The sequence below is a fragment of the Nothobranchius furzeri genome, chromosome 7 (assembly GCF_043380555.1).
Source record: "Nothobranchius furzeri strain GRZ-AD chromosome 7, NfurGRZ-RIMD1, whole genome shotgun sequence".
Lineage (NCBI taxonomy): Eukaryota > Metazoa > Chordata > Actinopteri > Cyprinodontiformes > Nothobranchiidae > Nothobranchius > Nothobranchius furzeri.
In genome coordinates this window covers 68,058,465-68,073,064 of record NC_091747.1, presented here as the reverse complement: position 1 = coordinate 68,073,064, position 14,600 = coordinate 68,058,465, and the positions used below count along the sequence as shown (strand labels likewise).

General features: G+C 46.5%; 1 protein-coding gene across 3 annotated transcripts in view; it reads left to right on the top strand.

Annotated features, from left to right (window-relative positions):
* The window catches only part of usp34 (ubiquitin specific peptidase 34), a 124,406-nt gene that overhangs the window by 97,070 nt on the left and 12,736 nt on the right, over positions 1 to 14,600 (top strand). For all 3 annotated transcript variants that reach the window (XM_070553617.1, XM_015954489.3, XM_070553616.1), the window contains exons 72-74: positions 4,279 to 4,403; positions 4,484 to 4,607; positions 4,682 to 4,761. In XM_070553617.1, the coding sequence (XP_070409718.1) occupies positions 4,279 to 4,403; positions 4,484 to 4,607; positions 4,682 to 4,761 (329 nt within the window). The remainder of the gene's footprint in view (positions 1 to 4,278; positions 4,404 to 4,483; positions 4,608 to 4,681; positions 4,762 to 14,600) is intronic.

Genomic DNA, 14,600 nt, shown 5'->3' with positions numbered 1-14,600 from the left:
TTACAAGTGCTGGCAAGTCATTGTAGTATCACTGGAACGGTGTGTCTTATAAACGCGCCATGCCGGCATGGCCGTGCACCAAATTTGCGGCGTTCATTCTGCCTTGCTTGGTAGTAATGTTGCAGTAATTGTCTGTCTTAGAGATGGAGATCCCACCTTGGCGCAACAGAGGGAGGTGTCATGATGATGTGGGCAGTTCCCGCCGAGCTCCAGTCGCCAAATATATTGAAAATGAACGTAAACACAGGCAATAATGGCGCTTACACGTTAGCTTTGGCGCGGTCGGGGTTTAGTCGGGCTGATGGCGTGAGTTTGGTCACTAACGGGTGGTGTTGTGTCCACACATAAATCAGAGGGAAGCCGCAGGAATGCAGAAATTCCTGAGCCCGTGGGCGGAGTTTAATGCGCGAGAAAGTCTGTGGTGTCCTCCATGATGTGGTAAACGAAGGCGGGCGTGAGCTGTGTTGCTTTTGGGACTCGGCACCACATAATTTTATTAATTAGCTGTCCTCATAATCTTGTGCAACACACTCACACACACACACACACACACACACACACACACACGGCTTTCTTCCCTGAGCAGCTGTCTGCTTGCCGGGGCAAGAGCTCCGATGCAGAGGACAGACGCACACACACACACACACACACACACACACTGCTCTCTCTCTTCTCCCTTTCCCGCTGAGCGGCAGCTCCGTGTTGCAGACAGATAGGGTCGGGCATCGATTGGAACCGGTTCCAACTGTTCATTTTTACCGGCATCGCTCAACGTTTTTCATTTCGATTCCTAGAATGCTGACCTGAGGAGGAATCCGCGGCCGATCTCCGTCAGAAATAAACGTGATCTGCAAATTGTGATCAAGGCTTTTCAGAGCTGATCACACCAGCTGTCAGTGAGCAGCACGAGTCCCCCCTCCCCCACCCAGATATAAACAAACACGTCTGCCGAACTTTTACTCCGTGATGTAAACGTTAACTCCCGCAGCGTAGAGGAAACGTGTTAAACACGTCAACACGGTGGATTTAATAGAAGCTTTAAAGAACAAACTCTGGACGTGTGAGGTGAGTTTGTCTCACTGCAGAAATAACAACGCACACGGAGCGTCAGCAGTCAGACGCAGCAAGCTTCAAGTTTCACTTCCTGTTGTGACTGAAGCTGCTGCAGCATGGAGGTGTAGTTCTCAGTCATCCTGGACGTGATCATCCTGAGAGTTTCAGCTGGAAACAGCTGGACGTTTCTGGATGTGTTAGAGACATTTAGCCTCTCATCCCAGAGGCTGCTTCCACACTTTGGTTGTGGTCAGAAACAAACACACTGGTTGTGCTGCAAGTCGTCTTCTTTTGTCTCCAAAACATGTTTGTGTCTAAATGAAGGTGATGTTGTTGTTCATAGAGTTAAAATTCATGTTGAAGTTGAGATTATTTCATCATGTAGGACCTGTGGTTAGCTGGCTCATGTAAAACATGTCATGTCTTCAAAGAATCGGAATCGGGAATCGATAGGAACCGGAATCAAAACGAGGAATTGGAATCGTTCAAAATCAAACGATGCCCAACCCTACAGACAGAAGTTTACTCAACAGCATCCAGCTGGCATGTGGGAACCCCCCCCCCCCCCACTGGTTCACTCTTCTCGGAGATCGGAGGCATTATTTCAGCCGGCCAATCAGTCCGTAGCGTCGCCTTGGTCCCAGTCGGACCGCTGGGGATGGGGTCTGAAAAAGTCGCCTCAGAGCTGAAAACGCAAATCTGACCTGTGTGAAACCAAAATCTGGGACCGAACCCACGCTAATGTGGAAGCGCCATAAGTTTTGCTTAATGAACCAAATCAGCTGAGATGGCTAAATGGAGCACTGCAGCGATCCTGGAGTTAGCGCTGGTGGTCAGATCACCAGAGACTGCATGAGGACTGTGGGGTGGGGGTAGAACTCCTTCTCCGGGTCAGGGATGAGGTCCTGTCCCAAGTGGAGGAGTTTAAGTATCTCGGGGTCTTGTTCACGAGTGAGGGAAAGCTGGAGCGTGAGATCGATAGGCGGATTGGTGCTGCATCTGCAGTGATGCGGGCGTTGTACCGGTCTGTCGTGGTGAAGAGAGAGCTGAGTCAGAAGCTCTCGATTTACCGGTGGATCTACCCTCACCTACGGTCACAAGCTTTGGGTAGGGACCGAAAGAACGAGATCGCGGATACAAGCGGCCGAAATGAGTTTTCTCCTCACAAAAAGACGCGCGTCTCAGAGAAAACAAAATATTTGGGCCACATTATCACGGATCATCTCTGTGATGATGACATTTACCAGCAGTGCCCAGGCTAAGTTTCACATGTGTTCAGTGTGAAAATCCTCCTCTTCAGAACTTAATGTACACCTCTGTGGTGTAATACAAGAGCTAGCATGCAGAAGCTTAAGGCAGCATGTGATGATGCATCGAGGACTCTGCTCAGGAAGCCCAGGTCCAGTAATGCTCTTGTCGGCGCCTTTCCAGCTCCGAGGAAACTGATGCACAGATTAATTCTGCATCTGAGGAGTGCTGAGAACGACTCGTCCTGATGTTGGTGGGTCCTGGTGCAGTCAGGGTATCCGCAGATCCTTAAAAAGTCTTCAATTTGCTTTTCCAAGTTTAAGGCCTTAAAAATCCTTAAAAATGACAAATAATCCTTAAAACCAGTTTCCAAAGGTCTTAAATGACCAAAGACCCAATAAACTAGATTCTTTTATTTCTATAAAAATTTAGTGAGTTTCTAGTTCGTGTTCAGGATTTTTTTTTTTTGTACGATGTTGACGTAAGCGGAACCGTACACATTCAGTTGGTTGTGAAAGGGGTCTATTTTTAGATGAGCACATTAGCTGGTTAAGCTAGTGGGAGCTTGCGCCATGGGGAAGTTTAATGGTAACTGGATGGCTAATCCCACGTTTGCAACGTGGTTAGCACCGGTTCCAGGCAATAGCTGGAAATTATAGCTTAAATATATTTTTAAAAATGGCTTAAATTTGGTCAAAGTGGCCTTAAAAAAGGTCTTAAAAAGTCTTCAATTCGGCACCCATAAACCTGCAGATACCCTGGTGCAGTGTTACCAGTCATCCATGCGGAGACGCTGGTATGGGTGTCTTTTATAATGCCTGCTCTTTATGTGTGTATTCTTATCTCTTATATTTTGGACCATTGTGTCTGTTAATAAGTCTATATAGTGATACAGTCATACTCAGGAGCCCCCTCTGTGGCCCCGGGGGACTGCCGCGCTGCTCCTGTGTGTCCCTCTTACTTTAACGGCACCCCCCCACCCCCCAGAACCGGACCCTTCCATCTGTTACGGTAGGATCCGTGCACGCACAAGCGCAGTGGGCGAGTGTTGTTACACTTGTTCGTCTGGTAGTGGCGGACTCTTCTGCAAGCCCGCGTCCTGTGGTGAAGCAGGACTGTGGGGCCGGGCGGACGCGGCGGTCGATGTGAAACTGGAGGTAAAAGTGCGTCACATAACTGACGTATGAAAATTCCAGCGATCCTAATAAACGGTACGGATGTGTGGTTTTGATGAAGCACAGCGCCAGTTGTCACATGAGGGCGGAGCGAGATGGAACGATAACCGGATTCGCCTGACGGCCTGTTCAGGTCGTGTCGTTTTGGTGATTTAACCCAAAAAGCACCCGTGTGTAACTTCAGGCTGAAGATCTTCACAGGGTATCCGCGAGTCCTTAAAAAGTCTTAAAAAGTCTTAAATTTGCTTTTCCAAATTTAAGGCCTTGAAAATCCTTAAAAATGACAAATAATCCTTAAATACAGTTTCCAAAGGTCTTAAATTACCAACGACCCAATAAACTAGATTAGTTTATTTCTATGACATTTTTGTGAATTTCTAGTTGGCGTTCAGCATTTTTTGTGTACAATGTTGGCGTAAGCGGAACCGTACACATTCAGTTGGTTGTGAAAGGGGACTATTTTTAGATGAGCACATTAGCTGGTTAAGCTAGTGGGAGCTTGCGCCATGGAGAGGTGCAAGTTTAATGGTAACTGGATGGCTAATCCCACGTTCACGACGTGGTTAGGACCGATTCCAGGCAATAGCTGGAAATTATAGCTTGAATTTTAAAAAAAGCTTAAATTTGGTCAAATTGGCCTTAAAAAAGGTCTTAAAAAGTCTTAAATTTGGCTCCCTTAAACCTGCAGATACCCTGTCTTCAGTGCATCCCTAATCTTACTCCGGTTATAGTTAACTTTGCTGGAAGCATCAGCGCTGGACTGCTCTCTAGACTCTCTTCAGTGATCGTCGTGTGTCCACAGTGTCGTTTGGCCCCTACCTGCCGTGCAGAGAGAACATCAAACTGATGGGAGCAAAAAACAACATCCGACCCCCGAGACCGGAGCTGAACATGTGTCTGCTGCCCTCTCTGGTGGAGAGCAGTAAGGTAACCCTAGCCATGAGGCCTCGCCCGTCTCCTTCAGCAGCTCTTCACCTGTAAACCTGTCATGTGCGTCTGTCTCTCAGGGAAAAGATGACATCTACGACCGCGTGCTGCTGGACTACTTCCTGCCCTACCATCAGTTCATTCACCTGCTGTGTCGCGTCGCCATCAACTGCGAGAAGTTTACTGATGCACTCATTAAACTGAGTATGTGTGCGTGGAGCAGAAGTCCTCGATAACGCCTGCAGATTTTCCCACGTTCACTTTGTTTTCCTTCCCAGGTGTGCTGATCGCTTATGAAGGACTTCCTCTTCACCTGGCGCTTTTCCCTAAGCTGTGGACGGACCTCTGCCAGTCGCAGGTACGGCGTTTTGCCTTTCAGCTTCTCTCTGACCTGGAGAGATCAAATCCAAACTTCTCTGGTTTGGGAGAACACCTCAATACGTTTAGATGCAACAGAACAGAATAAAAAGTTCTGATTGGGACAGATGGGAAGTAGGACAGCGTAGCCTCAATAACGAGCATCAGAGGAAAGCAAGACTTGCGTTTGTAGCTGAGCGTCTAGAGCAGGGCTGGGCAAACGCTTCGACCTGTGGGGATCCGTCAACTTCGGCTTTGTTGATGAACCTCTGCTCACGCGTAGCGCCGGCATCATCTCTGGCGCCCTATGCAGGTTTGTAAGCGTAGCTTCGTTAACTGAAGCAAAAAGGTGTTTCAGTTTAGAAGAGTTAAACGCGTCCTTCAAGACAGAGTCACGCCCCGAACACACCAGACGCAGAAGCCATGCGCCGCAAAGCGCTGTGGGACGGCGAGCGCGTCTCGTCGGCGCCCTTGTTAACCTACGCTTTCGGTCACATCAGCGGCGAAGAGCCACGAAGGCTCACGGCGCGCGGCGATCATTCCGGCGTGAGCTCTTTGTCTTCGTGAGCCGCGTCGACTCTGGCAGGAAGTCAAATCAACGCAGAAGAGGCAGGCTGGTGAATTTAACAAAATAAAAGAACTGTTCTAAAATAAAATACCTCCATTGATAAATGTGATCATTTTTGTGTATCTAAACAGACTAGAGATGAAAATGAACACACACACACACTCCCGCACAGAAACTGCGATTCCATCATTTTTAATGCAGTTTTTACAACAAAAGATGGATTTAATAAATGTGAATACAAACAAATACGTGTAATTCCAAGGTACACTAGCATTGTACACTACCACAAACAGTTACTTACTTAACCGTGTGGAACAGAACTGGTCTACAAAGCAGCAGCAGGAGCGCAGTTTCTGATTTCAGCAAGCAGGGAAAACTGGCCTCACACACACACACACACACACACACACACACACAGCAAGGGCACAGGGGTCGGGTGGGGGTTAGAAAACAACAGGCATGAGCAGAAACACTCGTTGAAAATTCTCGCCTGATGTGAACTAGGGGTTGTAAGAACTAGTCACTAGTCGACTTCACGGCTCTGTAGTGACTTTTTATGCCTGTCATCGACTAGTCGCTGTCACGTGATAATGACCGACAAGATGCAGTCCTCGGAAAAGACAGCAGCCTGATGTCAGCAGGTGACAAGCTCCTGCGCGTCGGGAGGCGACGCGCTGTGCCAGAGCGTCGGTACTGACACCCGCCGTAAAACGGACATTTAACCAAATTGTGACCTTTACCCTCTTGCAATTTAACCTTCCCCTCACCCCCATCCTAACCTTAACCAGCTTACGCATGCAAAGCTCTGATTGTTGACGCGCTCCAGACATCTGCGTCCTGAGCACGGCCACAGTAACATTATCAAATCTGGTGTCGCCACCTCAAAAACTAATTTAACACGCGATCGTTCATGTCGGCTCATTTCCTTTTACGTTTTCTGTCTTTTATTTGTGCCTAATGCGTTTCGCTGCTGTGGAGCGGGGCGCATCACCTGTTTTGTCCTCGGTGACGCACCTAACTGATGCGGCCGGCGAGCACTCCGTTGTTTTTGCTGTCGGTAGATCTTTTAGAACTGCAGTTCAAAGGTAACTCATACGGTGAATATATATGAACCCAGGTAGCAGGCCGCTGCACAGGGGGAGGGGGGAGAGGGCTGAAGCAGGGGGAGGGGGGAGAGGGCTGAAGCAGAAACTACCGTTGTTAAAAGAAATGTGTTTAACTTTGAAAATGTGGGCGCAATTTTAATTGTCCAAAACTCCAGCGACCCCCCCCCCCCGCGCGCCGCTTCAGGTGTATGACGTCATCAACGACTAGTCAATGTCGACTTGATTTTCATTACTTGACTGTCGACTTTAAAACATATTAAGTCGTGCAACCCCTAGTGTGAACAGAGGAGGAGCGGACAGCGCATGAATTTCGTGAGCGCTCCACTTGGCGGTGCTTCCCAGCTGGTGTGCTCCGGGCGTCTGACTGATTATCCTGTGCAGATATCTCAGGGGACAGGACGCCCACTGAGGTGACTTGTCAAATGTTAAAATGATAGAACCGACAGAGTTCTCCATTAAGTTGTTTGGTGATTTGCTCCATTTCCTCACTTCGTCAAGAGGTGGTGGCGGACACGGCCGGTGGAGTGGACCTTTCAGTATCAGGAGCCCGTAGACTAGCTCCGAAAGACCCGTCTAGTCAGAGATCTCTCCAGGTCACGACTGGAAGCTGGAATGCTTGTTTGCATGTAAGGCTGTCGTTGGCTCTCAGAAGAGCCGTTTTGTGTCTGAATCACTCGCAGCGTTGCAGAGAGGCTTTGACCTGAGGTCAAAAGATAGGATGGTTTGAAAACGCCTCGGCCGGTCTGAGAGCCGGCGAGAAACGGAATTAATTCCTGTTTTATCAAAATTGCTTATAAACACGTCACATCAGAACTGACATGTTTGAGGGCTTTATCAAATATACCTCAGATACAAAGACGGTTAACCCTTTGTGAGGACGTTTTATGAATGTTTTAAACCGTTACGGGAAGTGGATGTTAGCATTAATAATTATCTTATTGTAGTGTGAGTGTATTGATAGGTTAACTTGTTAAACACATACTGATCTGGTGCAGATGAGGTCTGAAATGGATCGTTGCAGGAACAATATTCATGTTAAAGCTTCATTAATTTAAGCACAGATTATTCAAACATTTGATTTAAACGTCATGTTCATTCAACACTTATGCTTATTTCAACTTATGAGCTGCAAAGTTAGTCGGAACATGGAGGATGTAAGTTTTCACTCACAGTGAGGATTCAGCAGTATAGCCTCTGCATGAAACCTGAGCAGAGATGTTATGGCTTCTTGTCTGATAACAAGAGCTGCAGCAGAGCTCTGGGCAGATGTTGCTTTTGTGTCTGCGAGTGAAAGGTTTCTTTCTGGTCAATTTCAGGTGAAAACCTGACCTCTAGGGATGCTACATAGCTGTAGGAAGTAACAATATGCATTTGGGTGCTCTTAAATCTTAATATATTACCTTTCCTTATGACCAATCAGCTGTGATACTCGATATAAATGTAGAATATCAACCTGCTTGGTCTTGGGATGTTTAATCAGAAGATTCTAGGATTCTTTGTTTATTCAGGGATCAAACACACTTAGCCTCATTCAGACAGTCAGGTTTATAAAAGTAAGAAATGTATTTTCTAAACAAATTAAAACAAGACAAGTTAAATGGGACGACTGATGGATGAATCTAAGTGGATGGGATGTGATGAATGGTGATTGAATGGTGTGTGTTTATCAGAACCTTGTATCTAGAAGAACTGAGTTCTGGGTGAAGAGAATTTGGTCTGCATTAAACTATGAAGTTGGTTCTTATAAAACCGGCATCAGACGCAATCTGGCTGTGTTCTACGTACCGCTGAGGAGACTCTCCTTCGGATCCGAGATGTCCGGGGGGTCGGGTGACCCCAAGGTAGAAAAGACCGCAGTACGACCAGGTCGGTCCAGAGTCGTCCCCTGGTCCACAACAGATAGATGAAATCGTTTGCGTCTAGAACAGCTGTTTCTGAATAGCTGAAGGAACCGTTTTGCTGTGTCAGCTGTAGCTTGTAGCGGGGTTGACAGCTTGTCTAGCTAGAGATGTGGTGGCTAGAGAGTTTCCTCCGGTGGCCAGTCCTGAATCACTCCCCAAGTGATCCTGTTTTAATATTCTCATATTATGGTTTACTTGGCCAATCGGGATGTGCCATGTTGAGGGGTGTTAACAACAAAACCTCAGAACATCACACCTTCTCAGACACAGGATGCTCTGATTTGTGGGTAAGAAAATATCTATGTGCAGAAATTACTTTAATTTATATCTAATGAACGTTGTGTCTGAGTGTAGATAATGATTCACTTGTTAAACCAAACATTACAGATCATAAGATCAAAATGTTTCTTTGTACTATATAGCTATATATATATATACACACATATATAGCTATATATGTGTGTGTCTCGTCTCGTCTTCCTCCGCTTATCCGGGTCCGGGTCGCGGGGGCAGCATCCCAACTAGGGAGCTCCAGGCCGTCCTCTCCCCGGCCTTGTCCACCAGCTCCTCCGGCAGGACCCCAAGGCGTTCCCGGACCAGATTGGAGATGTAACTTCTCCAACGTGTCCTGGGTCGACCTGGGGGCCTTCTGCCGGCAGGACATGCCCGAAACACCTCCCCAGGGAGGCGTCCAGGAGGCATCCTGACCAGATGCCCAAACCACCTCAACTGGCTCCTTTCGATCCGGAGGAGCAGCGGTTCTACTCCGAGTCCTTCCCGAATGTCCGAGCTCCTCACCCTATCTCTAAGGCTGAGCCCGGCCACCCTACGGAGGAAACTCATTTCGGCCGCTTGTATCCGCGATCTCGTTCTTTCGGTCATTACCCAAAGCTCATGACCATAGGTGAGGATTGGGACGTAGATCGACCGGTAAATCGAGAGCCTGGCTTTCTGGCTCAGCTCCCTCTTCCCCACGACAGATCGGCTCAGCGTCCGCATCACTGCAGACGCCGAACCAATCCGCCTGTCGATCTCCCGATCCCTCCTACCCTCACTCGTGAACAAGACCCCGAGATACTTAAACTCCTCCACTTGAGGTAGGACCTCTCCCCCGAGCCGGAGGTGGCAAGCCACCCTTTTCCGGTCGAGAACCATGGTCTCAGATTTGGAGGTGCTGATCCTCATCCCAGCCGCTTCACATTCGGCCGCGAACCTACCCAGCAAGAGCTGAAGGTCAGAGCTGGATGAAGCTAGGAGGACCACGTCATCCGCAAAAAGCAGAGACGAGATTCTCCTGCCACCAAACTCGACACACTCCACACCACGGCTGCGTCTAGAAATTCTGTCCATAAAAGTGATGAACAGAACCGGTGACAAAGGGCAGCCCTGGCGGAGTCCAACCCTCACTGGGAACAGGTCCGACTTACTACCGGCTATGCGGACCAAACTCACGCTCCTCTGGTAAAGGGACTGAATGGCCCTTAACAGAAAGCCACCCACCCCATACTCCTGGAGCGTCCCCCACAGGGTGCCCCTGGGGACACGGTCATAAGCCTTCCCCAAATCCACAAAGCACATGTGGATTGGTTGGGCAAACTCCCATGCCCCCTCCATCACCCTTGCAAGGGTATAGAGCTGGTCCACAGTTCCACGGCCAGGACGAAAACCACATTGCTCCTCCTCTATCTGAGATTCAACTATCGATCGGACCCTCCTCTCCAGTACCTTGGAGTAGACCTTTCCAGGGAGGCTGAGGAGTGTGATCCCCCTATAGTTGGAACACACCCTCAGGTCACCCTTCTTAAAGATGGGGACCACCACCCCGGTCTGCCACTCCCTAGGAACTGCCCCCGATGACCACGCAATGTTGTAGAGACGTGTCAACCACAACAGCCCTACAACATCCATAGCCTTGAGATACCCAGGACGAACCTCATCCGCCCCCGGGGCTCCGCCGCTGTGTAGTTGTTTGACTACCTCAGCAACTTCTGCCCTCGAGATCGGACAGTCCATCCCCAGGCCTCCCAGCTCTGGTTCCTCCTCGGAATGCGCATTGGTGGGATTGAGGAGCTCCTCAAAGTATTCCTTCCACCGTCCGACTATAGCCTCAGTTGACGTCAGCAGCTCCCCATCCCCACTGTAAACAGTGTGAGCGAGTTGCTGCCTTCCTCTCCTGAGGCGCCGGACAGTTTGCCAGAACCTCTTTGGAGCCGATCGATAGTCTTTCTCCATGGCCTCACCAAACTCCTCCCACGCCCGAGATTTTGCCTCGGCAACTGCCACTGCTGCACCCCGCTTGGCTATCCGGTACCTGTCTGCTGCCTCCGGAGACCCACAGACCAGCCAAGCCCTGTAGGCCTCCTTCTTCAGCCTGACGGCTCCCCGAACCTCTGGTGTCCACCAGCGGGTACGGGGGTTGCCACCACGACTGGCACCGGCCACCTTACGACCACAGCTAGCAACATCCGCCTCGACAATCGCAGAGTGGAACAAGGCCCACTCGGACTCAATGTCCCCCACTGCTCTCGGGACGTGGTCAAAGCTCTGCCGGAGGTGGGAGTTGAAGACCGTCTTGACAGGTTCTTCTGCCAGGCGTTCCCAGCAGACCCTCACTATGCGTTTGGGTCTGCCAGGTCTACGCGGCATGTTCCCTTGCCATCTGATCCAACTCACCACCAGGTGGTGATCAGTTGACAGCTCCGCCCCTCTCTTCACTCGGGTGTCCAAAACATACCGTCGCAGGTCAGATGATACGACTACAAAATCTATCATCGACCTGTGACCTAGGCTGCCCTGGTACCAAGTGTACCGGTGGGCATCCTTATGTTCGAACATGGTGTTCGTTATGGCCAAACTGCGGCTTGCACAGAAGTCCAATAACAAAACACCGCTCGAGTTCTGATCAGGTGGGCCGTTCCTCCCAATCACACCCCTCCAGGTCAAGCTGTCATTGCCCACGTGAGCATTGAAGTCCCCCAGCAGGACAATGGAGTCCCCTGATGGAGCACTATCTAGCACTCGTCCCAGGGACTCCAAAAAGGGTGGGTACTCTGAACTGATATTTGGCCCATACGCACAAACAACAGTCATGACCCGTTCCCCGACCCGAAGGCGCAAGGAAGCTACCCTCTTGTCCCCCGGGGTAAACCCCAACACACAGGCAGAGAGTCTCGGGGCTAACAAAAAGCCAACCCCAGCCCTCCTTGAACCGTCACCTTATCGTGGTGGAGGAGTTTGAGTGCCCTAATGATCCTAGGAGCTATGTTGTCTGGGGCACTTAGTGCCCCTGGTAGGGTCTCCCATGACAAATTGGTCTTAGGTGAAGGGTGAGACAAAGAACGGTTCGAAGGATCTTTCATGGCGGTGAAAACGAAGAGTCGGAGTACCCGGCCCGGAGGGTTACCGGGGTCCCACCCTGGAGCCAGGCCTGGGGTTGGGGCCCGTGAGCGAGCGCCTGGTGGCCGGGCTTTCGCCCATGGGGCCCGGCCGGGCCCAGCCCGAACCGGATACATGGGCTCGTCCAACTGTGGACCCACCACCCGCAGGAGGAACATGAAGGGTCCGGTGCAATGTGAATCGGGTGGCAGACCAAGGCGGGAGCCTTGGCGGTCCAATCCCCGGACAAGGAAACTAGTTTTTGGGACATGGAACGTCACCTCGCTGGCGGGGAAGGAGCCGGAGCTTGTGGCAGAGGTTGAGCGGTACCGGCTAGATATAGTCGGACTCACCTCGACACATTGCATTGGCTCTGGAACCCGAGACCTGGAGAGGGGTTGGACACTCTACTTTGCTGGAGTATATGTGTGTGTGTATATATATATATATATATATATATATATATATATACACATATATATATACACATATATACAGCTAGCATATATATATATATATATATATATATATATATATATATAAATATTTTATAGCTAGCTATATATATATGTGTGTGTATATATATATGTATATATAGCTATATGTATATATGTGTGTTTATATATATATAGCTATATATGTATATACATGTGTGTGTGTGTATATATATATATATATATATATATATATATATATATAGATAGATATGTATATACATGTGTGTGTGTATATATATATAGATATGTATATATATGTGTGTGTATATGTATATATATATATAGCTATATATGTGTGTATATACATTATAGCTATATATATATGTGTGTATATATATATATACACACATATATACAGCTAGCATATATATATATATTTTTTTTTATAGCTAGCTATATATATGTGTGTATATATATATATATATATATATATATATATATATATATATATATATATATATATATATATATATAGATAGATATGTATATACATGTGTGTGTGTATATATATATAGATATGTATATATATGTGTGTGTATATGTATATATATATATAGCTATATATGTGTGTATATACATTATAGCTATATATATATGTGTGTATATATATATATACACACATATATACAGCTAGCATATATATATATATTTTTTTTTTATAGCTAGCTATATATATGTGTGTATATATATATATATATATATATATATATATATATATATATAGCTATATGTATATATATATATATAGCTATATGTATATATATATATATAGCTATATGTATATATATATATATAGCTATATGTATATATATATATATAGCTATATGTATATGTATATATAGCTATATGTATATATGTGTGTGTATATATATAGCTATATATGTATATACATGTGTGTGTATATATATATATATATATATATATATATATATATATATAGATATGTATATACATGTGTGCGTGTATATATATATATATATATATATATCTATATATATGTTTGTGTATATGTATATATATATATATAGCTATATATGTATATATATGTGTGTATATACATTATAGCTATATATATGTGTGTGTATATATATATATATATATATATATATATATATATATATATATATAGATATGTATATATATATATATATATATATAGATATGTATATAGATATGTATATATATATATATATATATATATATATATAGATATGTATACAGGTGCTGGCCAGTAAATTAGAATATCATCAAAAGGTTGAAAATATTTCAGTAATTCCATTCAAAACGTGAAACTTGTACATTATATTCATGCAATGCACACAGACCAATGTATTTCCAATGTTCATTACATTTAAATTTGATATTCATAAGTGACAACTAATGAAAACTCCAAATTTGGTATCTCAAAAAATTAGAATATTCTGAAAAGGCTGAAAATAGAAGACACCTGCTGCCACTCTAATCAGCTGATTTACTCAAAACACCTGCAAAGGCCTTTAAAAGGTCCCTCAGTCTTGTTTTGAAGGCACCACAATCATGGGGAAGACTTCTGACTTAACAGCTGTCCAAAAGACAATCATTGACACCTTGCACAAGGAGGGCAAGACACAAAAGGTGATTGCTAAAGAAGCTGGCTGTTCGCAGAGCTCTGTGTCCAAGCACATTAACAGACAGGCGAAGGGACGGAAAAAATGTGGTAGAAAAAAGTGTACAAGCTCTAGGGATAACCGCACCCTGCAGAGAATTGTGACGACAAACCCATTCAAAAATGTGGGGGAGATCCACAAAGAGTGGACTGCAGCTGGAGTCAGCGCTTCAAGAACCACCACGAGGAGACTCATGAAAGACATGGGATTCAGGTGTCGCATTCCGTGTGTCAAGCCACTCTTGAACATGAAACAGCGCAAGAAGCTTCTCGCCTGGGCCAAGGACAAAAAGGACTGGACTGATGCTGAGTGGTCCAAAGTTATGTTTTCTGATGAAAGCAAGTTCTGCATTTCCTTTGGAAATCAAGGACCCAGAGTCTGGAGGAAGAGCGGAGAAGCACAGAATCCACGTTGCATGAGGTCCAGTGTAAAGTTTCCACCGTCAGTGATGGTGTGGGGTGCCATGTCATCTGCCGGTGTTGGCCCACTCTGTTTCCTGAGGTCCAGGGTCAATGCAGCCGTCTACCAGGAAGTTTTAGAGCACTTCATGCTTCCTGCTGCTGACCAACTTTATGGGGATGCAGACTTCACCTTTCAACAGGACTTGGCACCTGCACACAGTGCCAAAACCACCAGCACCTGGTTCAAGGACCATGGTATCCCTGTCCTTGATTGGCCAGCAAACTCGCCTGACCTTAACCCCATAGAAAATCTATGGGGTATTGTGAAGCGGAGGATGCAATACGC